Here is a 16,846-nt window from a genome sequence, read left to right on the forward strand (position 1 = left end):
GGTAACGTCTTTAACCATAACCTTTTTGTTTTTTCCCTAATTGAATTTCAAATGCTTAAAACAATCTTCTATAGCTAATGATGGTGTTTGTGTATTTGAGTGGCTGATATGCATTTGGTGCCTCAACCAAAAGAGTTGCCCCACTCCCACTCCCACTCAAATGTATAGGGTGGTTTGCTTAATTTTGTTTTTCTCTAAATTTATAACAGAAAACAACTCCAGGCTCGTTCACTCACTCACTCACTCACTCTATTTGCTTCTCAATAATTGGAGAATCGCTCTGAGAGTGTGTCAACAAATGTGGGATTTCAATTCTCATTGACACCTCCATTGAGCACTGCGTTTCAGACTGCTGAAGCTGAACAAATTTCATTTACACAGTCTGAGAACTCACTCATCAAACCCTTTTCAGCATTCAAGGACGCATATGTTCTTCAATTTGTTTCACAGAAACATTCACTAATTTTTCTGTTTGTTCTATTTTATATTGTTTGTATTTGCAGGAACGTTTAGGTGTGCCTGAACCGGTTAGTTTCTCTTCCATTTCCATTTACCCTTTCTTTTACTTCTATTTTGTTTAACAATATTTGTCTTACATTTTTTATTTTGAATTCCGATAATCAATTTAAATTTCTATTACCATCTGGTTAGACAAATTCAAGTTTACTCGAGGGTCGCTGACAGCTAATTTTCACTACAAGAAACGGAACAGCATCACCAATTCAGGTGTGTGCGGGATGGCCTATTAATTCTTATTTTTTCAAACTCATCCTTTTTTCAAGTCATTGCCTTGATTATACACGGGGTCTTTGAAAATTGCTACTAAAAGAGGGATTTAAGGTTTAGATCGCCTCCGATTTTTGTGATTGGAGTTTGTATAAAAAATCATTAAGAACTTGTATAAAAATCGGGAAGAAATTTTTTAAGCAATCTCAGATGATGATGAATTTGAACAAGATGTACCAGCAGCCTTAGATGATGAACCGGACTATTATTCTATTATTAGATCGTAAAGAACAAAAATTAATGAATATGAAATATATGTTCCCCCTGAACAAAAATCACAGACAAGGAAAATGAACTAACTATATGCTCCTCATACCGTCTTTGCCAAGGACAGAGAATCTTGGTACAACCACCTTTCCTATTCATCCTATACTTGAAGGCCATTGCTGTCTTGTAGGTTGTTTGTAATTTGTGCCGCTGCGATGGGCTTGTTGATTGTACTTTGCGCCTCAACGATGGGCTTTTCTTCTGCTGGCTCTTCCACAATGGGTTTTCCCTATTGCAGTCAACAAATTCAGGTTATCAACCACAACAGAGTAATAATTCAGCAAGTGACTTTAGCAAGTCAAATATTCATACAATGTAGCTGCTGAAACTAACCTTGTTTCGATCACGCCATCCGAGTCCAAACAAGCCTATCCTCTTTGGCTCTTGATTGTTTTTTGATGCTGGAGACAGTGGTTGTGAGGATCTATAAACAAACAAGGTATGAAGTCAAGTTCGTCCACAGAGCTCAAATGCATAAAAACGATAAAACAAAGATTCTCATGCACCTTTTAGAATTATCATAAATACAAGAGGAAGATGTTTATATTGGATGTCAAAATCACGGAAGAAGTATCTTGCAAAGTTTTAAAAAAGACTAAATCCAAAACCATACAAAGAAATAATGTGGACGACATACAGTGAAGAATTGAATATTTCAAAAACTTAAAACCCACCCTGGAGACGTTTGCAGTTTAACTTGGCCAGACTGATACTGCAATGTTGCCTCTAGCATAGACTCTGCCATAACTGCTCTTTTCTCCATTTCACCAAGTGCAGCAGTTGCTTCTTCATACTTTTCCTGCCAAATGATAGAGATATATAAGATTTTAAGATTTTGTAGCCTGAAAATTCAGCGTTAAGGCACAAAATATAATTTAGCAATATATGGATACATTAACATGGATCTGACAAAACATATAAAGCCGGAAGTTAAACTACGACATGTCTTAACAGCTTTCTGAAACTTGGCAAAAAGCAGTTATGCAGGAACATAGCAACAACTTAAACTTTAAAACCACTCCTAAAGAGTACCACAAGTAATAGAATTTGATGGTAAAAATAAATCACAAAAAAATGTAATCAAATAATACGACTATTGGTATGGGTTGCTTTGCTAATAACCCAAGAAGCACCAGGTTGTCAATAATAAATTTCCAGAGTTTGAATATGATTAGATTAGCTTGCATTTGTAGTAGACATTGATGGAATATAAGGATATAGAAGAAGAAAAAAGGTAACCTGAAGCACTTGGGCGGCATATCTTTGTGCTGATGCATCTTGCTCCGCAGACCTGCGAGCGTCCTCTGTCACCTTTTGCTCTTGCTCCACCCGCATCAAGACCTAACCAGCAATAAACCTTGCATGTCAAAGAGAGCCTATTTCCCAAAGGGAAAAAAGTAAAACACCAAGTAAAAATGAGACCTGGATCATAGCAGTTTCCTGTTCTTGCTTATCAGCAAGTGCCTGTCGAAGCTCAGCAACCTCTTGCTCTAGTTGCTCAACCTGGCAGTGATGAGAATCACACACATTAACTTCTTAAAACACAAATTAGAACTCAAACAACAAGACGTCTAACCAGCTACATTCACATAAATACTAACTTAATCATATGAATCACGGCCAAATTTGAAACTTCTTGTTCCTGAGTTTGTAATTTGCAGGCAATATTATATATAAGGAATGACTCAAATAAGAACGATTCTCATATAAAAACAAGAGAATAAAATATCTCCTAGTATGAGGAAATAACTTACTCCCTCCCGCCATTACAATCATGACATTTATCTCATTTAATCATTTTCTACATAAATATTTCTAAATACTAAAAAATATCATGATAGTACTGGAAGAGGAGATAACTTATCTCCTTGTACGAAAAAATATTTTATTCTCTAAAAACAATGACAACAATAAATATGAGTCATACAACCATATATGAATTGTTAGGATTAAAATTGTGTATATGATATACTCTCAGGTTATCAATTTGGCTCAAATTGTGTATAAACAACCCATTTCTTTATAACATCACAAGTGCAATGTTTACCTTTTAGGAATCACAGCATAATGAGAAAACCAAGCACAGATATAGAAGAAAAACAGCATATCATAATGTAAGAAACAAGAAACCCTTGAGGACTCATGACTTACCTTGGCACTCAGTTGCCGCCTATTATCCTGCTTGACCATCTCCATTAATGCCGTTTCAAGTTCCTCCGCTCTGATAAAAAAAGGAAGAAATTGAAAGGCATAAATGCTAAATGCAAAAGGAGAATCTCCCAAATTTGAAGAGAAGTTCAAAAAACTTGCAAAAGGGGATAATTAGAATCAAGGACTAGCGGATGGTTTTATTCATAAAGAAGAATCCATTCACCACTTGAGTTGTTAATCATTTCAGCAAGTATTTAACCACTAACCACTTTATAAGTGGGGTTATAACTCACGGTGTTAATGGGTAGGATGATCCCTATCCAATAAAAAAATGTTTAAAAACGTCCAACCATAGTAGCCACGCCCATGCTTCAACTTGGAATATAAATTAAAAGCAATGCACAATAATTTGCTATACTCTAAAATTACAGATTGTAACTTCTCCACAACCTAGTAAATCACCATTTCTGTCCAACCGAACAAGAGTACAGGACTCTAATAAGATTTGCTCACATTGTTTTGTCCAGACAACAAACTAAGGTATATAGCATAAAGTGATGGAAGTATTCAATTCAAGTCTGCATCATCATTCAGGCGAAGAAAATCACAGTAGTACAAGACTGCAAGAAAATGCAGAGCCAAAATCATTTGAAGTACCTGAGAATAGCTGATCTTTTCTCCTCTAGTAATCTGCAAAGTTCAACCTTCAGCCAGACAGACTGCATGAAGTTCACAACATAATATCAACAACTTGTTTTCTTTTTTGGGAGGGATAGATGAAAACTCATAAAAGTTGAATTCAATAATATATTTATTGACAGAAAAGCCAAAAAGATAAAGAAATCTATCAAACAAATCTCCTTGTTCATTAGGTTTCCAGCATATATTTATTGTACTGTTCTTTAAATTAGACTTTAAAAGAAGTGAGATACGACCATATTAAAAAAGTCATTTGGGTGTTCATAATTTCCCTTAAGAAAAACAAAGCCAACATCAAATTCAGATTGGAACAGAGATATTGCATAAGGAGTAGTTTTAGGGATAATGTACCAAATCACTGCCCAATTCTGATTAGATGTATAGGCGTTGAATTAATAATAGATACCAAAACATAATTGATGTGAAAATTTGAGGTTCATAAAGGTAAAAAACTTGAACATAATGGTCAGTTGAAGGCAGTAATTACACTTGACAACCTACTAACCACACTTGAACTAAATTAACCATAATCGTCGTTAATGGATCATCGAAGAAAAGTAAAAGCATTAATGGGTCCCCAAACTAACTACCACTTTTTAACTTCTGTCGAAGTTTTAGAATGTTGTATATGCTTGCAATAACAATAATAATGCATTGTTCAACTATCCAAAAAATATAATAATGAATGATTCAACTTTATTATTATTATTAGACTTGTGCAGGCTAGACCTAACTCAACCCCAAAAGGTAGCTTACACATTGAGGGATGCCTAAACCTTATAAGGACTTGCTAGGCCATATTCCCATCCGATGCAGGACTATCTTAACAATTATAATCTAATATAAAGGGGGGAGGATAACAGGAAAGATAAAAACGACCTGCTCTTGAAGATCTGGAACAGAATCTATCTCACCCTCCCCAGTCAGACTAATCAGAATTTCCTCTGCATTAGTGGAACCGGATTCTGAACGAGATAAGCTTCCCGATTGCTCCATTTTAGGATCATGTTGAAAACCAAATAGCTTTGACGCCAGGCCCTTAGAATCCCTCCAAGCTTTAAGCCCTTTTGATCTTTCTTCAACTGCAGCTATTACAGCTGGCCGATGTTTATTCCTCAGCTCTTGCAATCTAACTTCATTTATATTTTGGAAACCCATGCAAGCTGTCAATACAAGCTGACTGCTATCAAATGTGGAGCCAGCCAATGACTGGAGTAAAGTAACTGCATCTCCAGCATCCTTAGTTGTTACCAATGCTGGACCTATAAGAATCAGTGAAATTGTCTCATGAATATAATAATGCCTTAAGCATTACTAGTTTATTTTTTCAAGAACACAACATATAGTTTGAAACAACAAACATTTTCACCCAGTACCATATAGCTCCATTAAAGCAACTGCAGTTCTAAATAGCATCACTCGGGTTCCTTCAAAAAGAAGCACATCCCAAACTCGAAGAACTGAAGTCCAAATAATTACTTTAGTCATGAGGAGGCTCAAAGTAAAGAGAGTATATTCTCATTTCACATTGGATACTTTATGGACTAAAACTATGATACACTACTCAATAGATAAAACATAAAGCCTGACCACTTTCCCAAGGAAGCATATTCACAAAAATGGAAAGGAACCACGGTCCAGTAACCCATGCTACTTGCACTCCCAGGTAATCTAGATGATTGGCTGCACAAGAAGTACACAGAAGAAATTAAAAACTGAGAATGGAAATAGAAACAAAATTCACTTGGTAAATTCATAGATATACAAATGTTTGAAAACAATTTACAAACCCAATTTGGGAAACCTCTCCCGCACCAACTCCTCAAAAACAAGTTGATCCACCTGTTAAAATGAGAACAGATTTGAATATACCTCAAAAAGTCTTAACGACGGTTATTAGCATAAATGTAGTATAGGAAAAATACCTGAGACTCTAACATTTCCTCTGAATAATAGCCATCAAAATAATCATCTATAATTCCCATCAAGGTCCTGAAGAAAACCATAAGTGATAAAATATGTAATGTTAGATAAAACTCGAAATATAAGATGTAAAAAATGCTACATAAGCATGAAGCAATCAATCGGGCGTTCCTTCAGGGTAAATTATTCGCAGTATGTTCTTTGAAAAGTGAATATTTTGACAATGCACTCTAGAAATCTAGTAAAGCAGTTATCCAAGGACCTACCAAAAGGCATTTTCTTCAGGCATCAAAAGCAGCAATAAGCCAGCAAAAAAGTTCATGGCCTGCAGTGTAAATGATCCGAACATGTTCAGTCAGTGAATTATAGTTGTCAAGAACAAATATGACATGTCTGTGTAAGTAGACATATAATAACTGTTAATTTTTGGCTAAAATCGTTTCATTGTTCATGTTATAGTTATCAGATAGATAATTAATGTTCATGAAGCATACACAGCACAAATATGAAAGAGGGCCCCTCAATGCCGGGTCCATTAGCACCTTGGAGCATGGTACCTCTAAAGATACTTGCCTGCTTCATTAGATATCTTCACTGGTTGTTTGACAGTGAGGTTTTTGAAATGCAACCCATCACAATCATACTGAAAAATTAATAGGATAAAATGAAGAATGTAACATTTTCAGAAGCAAAGACCTGGCAGTAACCAACTGAGGGATTATGTCGAGCATACGCAGTAAGTAATCGCCGCAGGGCATTTCTACCATCCTCATCCAGAGCAGGATGACCAGGAAATGTTCGAGGCAGATCCTTCAGAATTGAAACAGATAACAGTTATGGACTTCTAAATTTATAATTAAGAAAGTTATTTTTTAGAGTAAAAAAGGTAAATAATATCACAAATTTAAGAACAATGAAAGTCAAATATCACAGGCAAACACCTTTTCAATCTGTCCTTTCCATTTTTCTGGCACAAGTATGGGATCTGCCATGGGTATCCCGTTATCATCCTTTGACTGCATACTTTGCTGATCCATTTTTCTTTCAGATTCATTCTCCGAAGCTAGTAGATCCTGATAATAATTCTCCACACGTCTTGCTTTGACACCCACAAAAGCTTGCCAAAGCTGAAACACACAATAACAAACAAGAGGGTAACTAACCAAAAATAGATAGTCACAATAAATCTATATCTCAGTTCTCAAGTATATAATGACCACCTCTCCCCTCAGTGCCATTGGCACTCCCCCATGAACAAGAACTTCCAACTCTTCTTTCCAAGGACATGGAGCTTCTGATGGTGCAGCATCGGTAGCAATACCATTTGCAGACACACTCGTACTATCAGCTAGAGGCGTATCTGGACTAGGATCTGACCTCTCAACATCATAGAACTCATCATCAGAGTCTTCCTCGGATGCTCCTTTTTGTGATTTTGCACCATCAGTATGAGACAGTGATTTACCATCTCCAACATCGTTTATTGATGCAGTTTTCTTCTTTACACGAGTGCTCATCATATCTTCAATAGTACGAAGAGATGATCTTATGTCGGTCCATAATTGGGATCTATGAACTTTAGTCTCATCAGATGCCGGTACCTCCTCTTTCTGACCACCATTTTCAGCTGTACCATCAAAACCAGGCTTCCCACTGCTTAATTCATCTCCATCAACACCCTTTTCCAAGGTACCATCAGTTTCTTGTTCTGAGGCTTGAGCCCTCAAAACTGTCTCATCTTCCTCCGCACCTAATCTTTCTGTTGCCAATTCAGAAGACTTAGCCTGCCGTTCTAGAAATGAGTTCCATCGATCTGACCTTTCCTCTTCTTCTTCCTGTAATAGCAATTGAGAAGTGCTACAATTATAACAGCATTCTCTTCAAACTATTATTTCCAACTAATGCATCAGAATTCTTACAAAATTACATGGTTTTAGCTTAAAGAATAATAATTTGCACAAACATGTAATAAAGCTGATATCTAAATCTGTCCCTGTAATAAGATTTAAAAATTTCAACCTAAGATAAAGTGAAATTCCCTTAACATCATTCTCCTAATCCTTGTTAAAAATCCATTGCCAGCAACAACACTTAAAAGTAGCAAATCGCAACACTGCAATTATAAATCCAAAGCAGAAAGAATCATACCTTATATATGTTAGCATATTCACGGTATCTTTGCAGGTGCTGAGGTCGCACAGTAAATCCATATGCATCCCTGTGTAAATAACATTTTTTTTTTTTAATAATAACCATTAATTTCCACACAAAAAAACAATTATAAACAGAATAAATCATTAACCTAAAAGTAAACATAGAAAATCACAAACAAAACCAAAACCCAAAAGAGAATTAAAGACATAACAGACATAATTAAGCCATTAAACAACAATTTTGACTAAAACCGAACTCAATTAACCATTCATCACTCCATAACACTCGGCATTGTCATTACCAGAGCGCAACCCGCAAAACTGAAGAAATAACCGACACATTTGGTACTGTTCATCGAAAAACCCAATCTCAATGAAGCTAGATCGGTCTTCCAACCTCAGTAATAATTTAATTAAACTAAAAACGAAGTGATCCAAGTAAACTTCGAAGTAAAATAAATAAAAACAAAAAAACAAAAAACGAAACCGAAGACAGATTTTGAAATTGACGGATCTAGCAAATAACGAGAGTGAAGGAGCGTGAGACGCGTGGAGTTCGTTACCTCTTGTGTTCGAAGGTTATGTGAGGGTTAATAGCCTTCATTTGTGGATTTGGATCGGAAATGATCGAAAGAGATTTCGTTCTTCTTCAGTTTCTTTCGCCTTTGTTTTCTCTCTTAACTGAATCTATGTGTAGTTTAGTTTTGTTGTGCGTTTTTTGAAAAAAAAGATAGTAGTAGTAAGTAGCTTCTAGCTTCAGATTTTTAAGAGAAAAATGATGCACATGCACACTACGCGCGATGAGAGCGAAAATGGCGTCACGTTGTTATTACAGTAGTGCTATATCGTATTTCCACTATCCCAATATGTGTATAGATTCATTTTCATGATCTATCAAATAAATCATGAATTTAATATATATTGTTTTTTATATTGAATTTAATATTTATAGGTTGACAATATAAGAGTTTTTTATACTGTCAGTCTATCATTTAACCATTGATTTGTTAATTATCATTAACACTTCATATACTGATAATAGCGTAAAAAACTTTACATTATTAGTGCACAGATTTTAAACTCTTTTATATTTATCAATCAATAAAAATGTATAGATTCAAAGAATGATATATATATATATATATATATATATATTTTGAGACAAAATATATGATTACAATATTTCATGTGCCTGAGTCACTACTTCCGCTGATTGCTTTACAGAGACTCCGAAAAGCTTAAAAGGTTTTTTTGGCCCTTAATTTTGTTTCCTACTTTTCCATTTCTCTATGTTTTCACTCAATCATAGTGTATTTTCACCTTATTTAATTGTCAAGTTGGAGTTCTTTTAAAATAAGTTACGCAAGCTTTTTGGGATAACTAGAAGTGTACAAAATATTATTTGTTAATGGAAAGTACATAGGCTTATTATAGATTTGGTATCATGTTCATTAATAGAGAGACAAACACACCTAAAATAAAAGAAATTATGTCATATGATTTGACAATTTTATTCTTAAAATATATTAATATGACATTTTTACTCATACATATAAGTGTAAAAATGATGACTTGTAACTCCTTATTATTGATACATTGTTTATGAAACAAATGATAATTCATCTTAATTAATGAGTTAATCCAATTTAAATTAATGAGTGGAATCCAATGATTTGTAAATTTTAATTGATTCAAACTAAAAACTAATTTATATTAAATTTAAATAGATGGTTAAGCTAAACAAATCATATTAAGGCAAATGAATATGGTTGGATTTAACTTGTTTGCAACTTACTTGTAAATCTAAATTTACTATTCGCTTTACTACTAGTTAGGTAAATATATTTCTCAAGAAAAATACATATTTTCTATTTATTTAACAAAGGCCTTATGATTTTCCATGTTAGTTACTGAATTTATGACAAATTTTACATTAAAAATGAGATAGTCAATTTCAGGATTTAAAAATCATGATTTATAAGAGGAGATTTTCTATTTTTATGTGATTCGTTAATTAATGCTTTAAATAGGTTATTTAAGTTGTTTTTTTAATGTAAATTGGTAAATTATTTTTCTCCTTTTGTCACCCGAAGATTATGGTGCCCGCCACTTGCTTAATTTCTTCGCCGACACCCAATTTATTCATTGTTAAATAGGAAATTCAGTCGACAAAATACCACTTACTTTCATAATTTTTCTTCATCTTTATATTATTTTCTTTGCTTATAAAAAAATCCTTTTGAAATAAAGAGACAATAATTGAATAAAAAATCCTTTTAAAATAAAAAGACACTCTAATCCAATAAAAAAAATCCTTTAAAATAAAAATGGCCCCTTGTGTTTTATTTTTTGGACCAGCCTGCTCAATCCCGTGATCGGAGCTAAGAAACAAAGGGCGGTGATTGTTATGATGTCAGCCCTTAAACTAACCGCAACCGCCTCTATCTACGTCCGCGCCGCCACAACCACAACCACACACCTTCACCACCAAATTGGGCGCAGGATAACACCGTGCGCCTACACTCTTCCCCAATCTTCAATTAATAACAACAGCAATAACAATATTCTACGCTTCCCAATTCCTAAACCCCTTTCTTTCTCATCCAACAATAAACCAAATTCAAATGCTACAAATAACCCCTCTCCCTCTCTTACTGAGGAAGATGAGAATGAGAATGACCCTTCCAATTTGCTTACCTTACCCACCATATTGACCCTAACTCGTGTTGCTGCTGTCCCTCTCCTCGTTACAAGTACGCTCCGAACTTTTTTAATTTCCTTGTTTTCTATGCATTTTTTATTATCTTACTCGGCGCGGACCAGTGCACGAGGCTCCCACATCGGAAAAACAGTTATTAGCCTCTTCTATCTATTTATCTTTTTTTTTTATGTGTAGCTTTCTATGTTGATGGTTGGCGTGGAACAGCTGCTACTACAACGATTTTCATTGCGGCTGCAGTTACTGATTGGCTTGATGGTTATATTGCTCGCAAGGTACTCAATTTCGCATACTCCTTCGAAAATTAAGCCTGAAATTTCAAAGGATTTTAAAATTTTAGTTGTTTAACTTATGTCGTTTTATATGTTGGCAATGCAGATGAAGTTAAAATCGTCATTTGGTGCTTTTTTAGATCCAGTAGCTGACAAGGTATTTCGTGATAACCTCTATATTTGAACAATTGCTTGATGCATATGATTCTCTCAATAGAATATTATGACTTGTTTGATTCGAGTCGACCCACCTAGTGGGAAAATGCTTAGTTGGTTGTCGTTGTAGTTGATGCATAATTGCATATAAGCTTCTCTTAACAACAAGTGACAATCACCTTGTTGTTTTTTGTGTGAATGTAAACTAATTTTTACCGAATGCAGCTTATGGTGGCTGCTACATTGATTTTGTTATGTACTAGACCTTTGGATGTTGCTGTGTTTGGACAAGCTCCATGGCTACTAACCGTACCTGCAATTACCATAATTGGTAGAGAGGTAATGCTCACTTAATGATTTGCATCCACAATTTGTAAGCCATGCATTACTTAAAATGCTTTTGTTTACAGCAAACCTAGCAAAGGAGTCGGTTTTAGGTTTCACAATTTAATCTTAGTATACCAAAACAGTTGCTGAAATTTGTTGCAATTGTTGTGGAATAGGAACTGTTAAGGTAGGCGGTAGCATTTGCTAGTTGTCGGAACAGGAAAAAACATAAGGAGTTATCTCGAATATTTAGTGTATTTTATAAATAGTGCTACACAAGACATAAGATTACAATAACAACCAAGCCTTAAAGGTTATGTTAGATAATCATTTTTCCCCAGAAAACCATGCAATTCCAATGTACTATTATAGATGATTATTGTGATCATGTTTGTCGGATAAGGGAATTGAAGTTGTTGATCTCCTGTAGTGGTTTCGCACACATTTTACGACTCGCTATAACTTACCTATAGCTACCCAGGATGGAACCAGTAATGTCTAATTATGTCCATCATTTTCTTGCCATGGTAGGTTAAGGATTGTAAGAACTTTAAGCTTCTTGATGATGCATCATTAACCAAAACCACCAATGCTTATTTATTTAACTGAGATTCAAATTTATGTTTCACCTGTCTTTCGTTTTTCAGATGTCTTACAGTTTTAAACTTTTAATCTCGTAACTTGTAAAACAGATAACAATGTCTGCGGTCAGGGAATGGGCTGCTTCCCAGGATAGTAAGCTTTTAGAGGTTTGTTTGACCTCCTTTACACTTGAATCAGTTGCTTGGTATTTCTAAATAGTTTTGAGCTTATATTGTGGAACTTTAAATAATAGGCTGTTGCTGTAAATAACTTGGGGAAGTGGAAAACCGCCACACAGATGGCAGCATTAACACTCCTCCTTGCTACTCGGGACTGGAGGTATTTGTTTTTTTCCCATTTTGGAGATGCTCTAATATGAAAGATCCATTTCTCAATAAGTTTATTTAGATATGTAACACCTAATCTTATACTTTACTAGAAAAAAAGTTTGTATATTAATCATTGATCTTGTTCACTTCAAAATAATTTCAGCCATCCAATATGAAAATAGTAACACGTAATCTTATGGGTTTTGTCTGTCTGATTTTTATTCAGTCATGGAGGAGCTGCCATTGTTGTAGGCTCCGGTGTTGGTTTGCTTTATACTTCAGCCGGGCTTGCGATATGGTCGTTGGTTGTATATATGAGGAACATATGGAAGGTGATGCGGAGGTAGTCTTGATGCTTCTTTTGTGGGTTCGATTCTCGCGAACATTGCTTAAACAGTTTTGTTACCGATGTCACGCAAAAGGGAGGTGCATTTTTGTGGCATATAAATGTAATTTTTATTCATTGCAATGTTAACTCCACACATTGCCATTGCTATTTTCTCATGCCCCTTAATTACCTGCACCCTTTTTTTGTCGTTGTGGTGAGGGCAAAAGATGATAGGCCAATCCATGGTTTAAAATTGTCATTTGGAGTCTCTAAAGAATTCACAAGAGTATTTATTGTAACAGAGAAGTTAAATTTCGCAATTACTTTTGTTATGGTCATAACCTAGTAATATATTTAACAAAAGGAAAATGTTAAGGGTTGGAGATAAGAATCCTAATGAAGTATACTTGCCATAGGGAAGTTGCGAGTACATTATTTGAGAACTATGGACTTAGCTTCCCAATGTATACTTTATTAATCTCAATGTATTCACTTTTATTTAAGTTCCTATCTTTGGGTTAAGGTTAACATAACCCTTATTCTAAATCTCATTCCTTGCACAAGATTAAAGTGCATTGCCTTTTTACCTGGCTTGTATCTATGGTGAGCAAAAAGGAGTTGATTGAGCATGATTTAGGATCCCATATTTTTTCGTAAACCGGTTTTGGATGATTTTAACTACTAGAAATACTCAAGCAATTTTCTTGGCGCTGCCTTGGTAACCCAGTTATAAAAATGATGGTTAAAGATATTACAGTTCACCACAGTCATCTTCACATGTTCCCATCATTGATTCACCATGTTACATTAAGCCATAACCGTTGGAGTGGGTTTGGTCATATTTATTGAAAGAAACAACTTTATGATGATAGTGCATGCTGAATTTCTTATCAATCTCGAGGCTCTTGACTTGTGTGGGGAGTTGTTGAACACTGACTCCAAAGATTGGATTCATGGCTTGGCCTATAGACATGAATGGTTCAAGGAAAACACAGCAATTTAGTGGCCTTGGAATTGGAAGTTCAGAGAATTTAGGAGTTAAGTAGAATTGAGTCTTAGGATACCAAGAAGCGTTTCTTGCAGCTTTCAACAAGCTCCTTGGGATCTGAGCGGGTTATTCTGTAGCCATCAATGTTGTTTATTCCCTGCATCAGCAGCGCAACATTAATTCTTGAAATTAATGGTCAGAATGCAAGTTTATGCAATACTTAGAAGATGTGTTCAAGCACAGTGATCCCTGGTGCAGATCAAGAGGTACTTGATATATCACAGCATGGATGTCTAGAACTATAGGTTAAAATCTGTAACCATAAAATGACCCAGATGCAACTGGCAGAGTCTAGTGAGCATAAAATCATCTCTTCATGTGTTTTCATGAATGAGCATAAAATCACTCTACATATTTTCAATAATGAGCATAAAATGACAAGATTTTGCAGGGTCAAATTATTTTTTCTTGTGGAATACTCTGGCTGGAAGTCTAGAAGTCAAATTGGATCAAGAGGAATCAGAGTTGAGCTAGAAAGACCCATTTAAGGCTGTTATTTTCATTTAGAGGATTTTTGGGTACTACCAAGAGTATCCCCTCACCCTATGGGTACGAATTAATCTCTTTTGAGGGGTGACTGCCCCTCCCAACAAGTATCATTCTCAAAAATCAAACATTTGATATTTTGATCATTTTGAGAATCTAATGGGACCTTACACCACTAGACAAAACAAATGATTTCATTTCCCATAGAATGAAAAGGATACCCTAAATAATGATGACAAGCATAACACAAGTAGACATTCATGCTTAATTAAATAAACAGAGAGGAATTTGATTGTAAGATCTACCTCAATCCATGCTGCCAGTTTAGGTCTGCCCAATTTTATATCATAATTTTTCACATCCATCAGAAATGGTTGAAACCTTTCAATGAATGGTGCATATGCTATATCCACCTGAAGTTTACATAAAATATATTGATAAATTAGTTCAAATCAGTGTGAAGATGGGCAAGAACACACCAAGTATTTTAATTACTGCAAATAGAAGGTAAGTATACTTACTAGACTGAATTGGCCAAGGAAGAAAGGTCCATCATCATATTTAGAGAGAGCAGTTTCTATGTAATCAAATGCAGTGCCTAATATATAGGGACCATATCATGTTTGAACAGTTTGTATTTTAAGAATGCAAAAATACTAAATTAAGAAAGCAAATGTCATGTTACCAGCTTCAGTTTCCTCTCCTTTAAATGAAGAAACAACAGTCTTGTAAAAGGTATCAGTGTAAGATAGCAACTCTTCTGCAAACTCTTTAGCCAGACCCTGTTTCCAACACAGTAACCTTTTTGGACTAGAAAATAAATATCAAAAGCAAAAACAAATTAAAAAAGATTCTATCTTACACTAGGGAAAAGGGAGGGTCCTTCAAAATGAGTGTCTATATATTTAATCAGATCAAGACTTTCTCCTCTAACTTCATTATTGTGTTCCAAAGATGGAACCTGGACTAAGAGAGACATCAAAACAACACTATGAGGTATAGTAAAGTGAATTTTACACAGCACATATATAAGATCATGACTGTTTTGTTTTTGGCACAAAGGGTAAGTATCAAATGACCTTGTTGGATGGGTAAACTTTCTCCTTATACCATGAAGGCCTATCTTGTAGATCAATAGGAACCAATTGTATCTTGTCCTGCACTCCCTGCTTCCAACAAATACCAGAGGATAAAGATGCTGTTACTATCCCAAGATAAACAACCATCTCATGTCATTTTTCATACTACTTTTTGAATCAGTTAACAATATACAAATTCATGATATGATAATCAACCAATACCCATTAACTACTCCACTACTCCAGTATATTCTTCCACATAAATTTGTATATTCTATTTCGGTTTAAAAGGTGGAATTATATAAAAAGTGAAAAACTTTGAACTAAACCCTTTTTTAGCATCAAGGGCTAGACATCATACAATGGCTAGGAGAGATACAAAAAGAAAAGGTAAATACACTAATGTGTTAAGTTTAAATATAATGTGTGTTCCATTTTGATGTACAAATAATGATACTCATAACCCTTAAACTAATCCAAGTGTTTCTAAGTTAACCAAGTAACCCATTGTGCCAAACAATTAAGACTCAAGACACACAGAAAAGAAAGCAAGAACCATTTGAACCAAGATAAGGGCAGGATCTTCTTAACAACCTTACAGTTACGAGCGATCCATACACGCTGCGCATACGGGCATTTGTAGGAGATATACAACCTGAAGCAGCCACATGCCAAACATACAAATGAACTTAAGGCATCGTATTCATACAAGCAATAGTAGAGCATTATGACGTTGTTCAATCCATATAGCCGACCTTAGTAAAAGATTGGTTGTTGTTGTATTGTATTTGTTTAAGCAATGAAACAAACATATAGAGTGAATACACAATAACCCCTTTGAAACACATCACAATTAATAAAAAACATATTTTTTTCCTGGGAAAAGGGACTAACCTTGTGGTTCCATCAAACAATGAAGGTGGGGGTGAAGTGGAAGTAAGTGGTGGTGGAAGAACTTCTTGCACACTTCACAACACATAGAGACATCAAAACAAAGTTAAAAACCCAAAATAACAAAAAGAAAGATACATACCTAGTTACTTTAGCTCTTGTTACATTGAAAGACACCCCACAGAATCTGGTTTTTCTGTTAATTATTGGAAGCTGAAGGTTAAGTGAGTGGTGGGCCAATTTTGAGAATTTGATGGCACTGTGTTTAAAGACATTTGCAGGAAGAGAATGCACACAAAGCTCTCTCCTTGTACTCAATCCTGAAAACACATGATTGTTGGGTATAGCCATACTCTTGGGTCTTCTTCTTTGTTAATTAATGGAGATGAAGCTCGCTTATTTTCAGATTCAAAGGTTTCAATGTTTTGTTGATGTTCGTGTAAGTGCTATATGATTATGTGGCATTATCTCAATCACCCGTTGGGCATGTCTATGATTCAATATTTGTTTGTATCTTTTTTGTTTTTGTTAAGGAACTAATTATAATTACTTTCGAGCATGTCGTTCCAAGAGTAAAATTTAGTGGGTCTTAAACTAGTAAACTAACATCTTTGAAAAGTAAAGAATTATACACCACCCACCAGTGCATT

The 16,846-nt window shown here is 34.9% G+C and overlaps 3 protein-coding genes and 1 long non-coding RNA gene across 5 annotated transcripts; 1 reads left to right on the forward strand and 3 right to left on the reverse strand.

The window, feature by feature from the left end:
- On the reverse strand, positions 37–198 carry LOC109354527. The gene is made up of 2 exons (XR_002108559.1): positions 157–198; positions 37–121 (listed from the first exon to the last, which is right to left on the reverse strand). It is a non-coding gene; the product is annotated as an uncharacterized LOC109354527 (long non-coding RNA).
- Positions 977–8,802, reverse strand: LOC109354474 (TBC1 domain family member 9B-like). Its single transcript, XM_019596996.1, has 18 exons — positions 8,543–8,802; positions 7,975–8,044; positions 7,047–7,661; positions 6,768–6,953; positions 6,523–6,636; positions 6,093–6,151; positions 5,829–5,895; positions 5,694–5,745; positions 5,494–5,586; positions 5,280–5,363; positions 4,781–5,165; positions 3,862–3,921; positions 3,205–3,274; positions 2,476–2,556; positions 2,293–2,394; positions 1,728–1,852; positions 1,387–1,477; positions 977–1,282 (listed from the first exon to the last, which is right to left on the reverse strand). Exons 1-18 carry the CDS (start codon positions 8,581–8,583, stop codon positions 1,154–1,156), a joined length of 2,424 nt encoding a protein of 807 aa, XP_019452541.1. The 5' UTR covers positions 8,584–8,802; the 3' UTR covers positions 977–1,153.
- Positions 10,319–13,195, forward strand: LOC109354885 (CDP-diacylglycerol--glycerol-3-phosphate 3-phosphatidyltransferase 2-like). Of its 2 annotated transcripts, XM_019597680.1 has the most exons (8): positions 10,319–10,732; positions 10,876–10,973; positions 11,077–11,127; positions 11,352–11,465; positions 12,146–12,202; positions 12,289–12,374; positions 12,591–12,735; positions 12,954–13,195. In XM_019597680.1, the coding sequence occupies exons 1-7, from the start codon at positions 10,387–10,389 to the stop codon at positions 12,709–12,711; spliced, it is 873 nt and encodes a 290-aa protein (XP_019453225.1). In that variant the 5' UTR covers positions 10,319–10,386; the 3' UTR covers positions 12,712–12,735; positions 12,954–13,195. The 2 variants fall into 2 exon arrangements, with proteins under 2 accessions (XP_019453225.1, XP_019453223.1); XM_019597678.1 differs by lacking the exon at positions 12,954–13,195 and having other exon boundaries at positions 12,591–12,836.
- Positions 13,397–16,642, reverse strand: LOC109354884 (protein IN2-1 homolog B-like). Its single transcript, XM_019597677.1, has 10 exons — positions 16,339–16,642; positions 16,200–16,271; positions 15,900–15,960; positions 15,306–15,392; positions 15,089–15,187; positions 14,912–15,008; positions 14,748–14,824; positions 14,532–14,639; positions 13,757–13,837; positions 13,397–13,655 (listed from the first exon to the last, which is right to left on the reverse strand). The coding sequence occupies exons 1-10, from the start codon at positions 16,545–16,547 to the stop codon at positions 13,644–13,646; spliced, it is 903 nt and encodes a 300-aa protein (XP_019453222.1). The 5' UTR covers positions 16,548–16,642; the 3' UTR covers positions 13,397–13,643.

Source organism: Lupinus angustifolius, chromosome LG08, assembly GCF_001865875.1.
Source record: "Lupinus angustifolius cultivar Tanjil chromosome LG08, LupAngTanjil_v1.0, whole genome shotgun sequence".
Taxonomy (NCBI): Eukaryota; Viridiplantae; Streptophyta; class Magnoliopsida; order Fabales; family Fabaceae; genus Lupinus; species Lupinus angustifolius.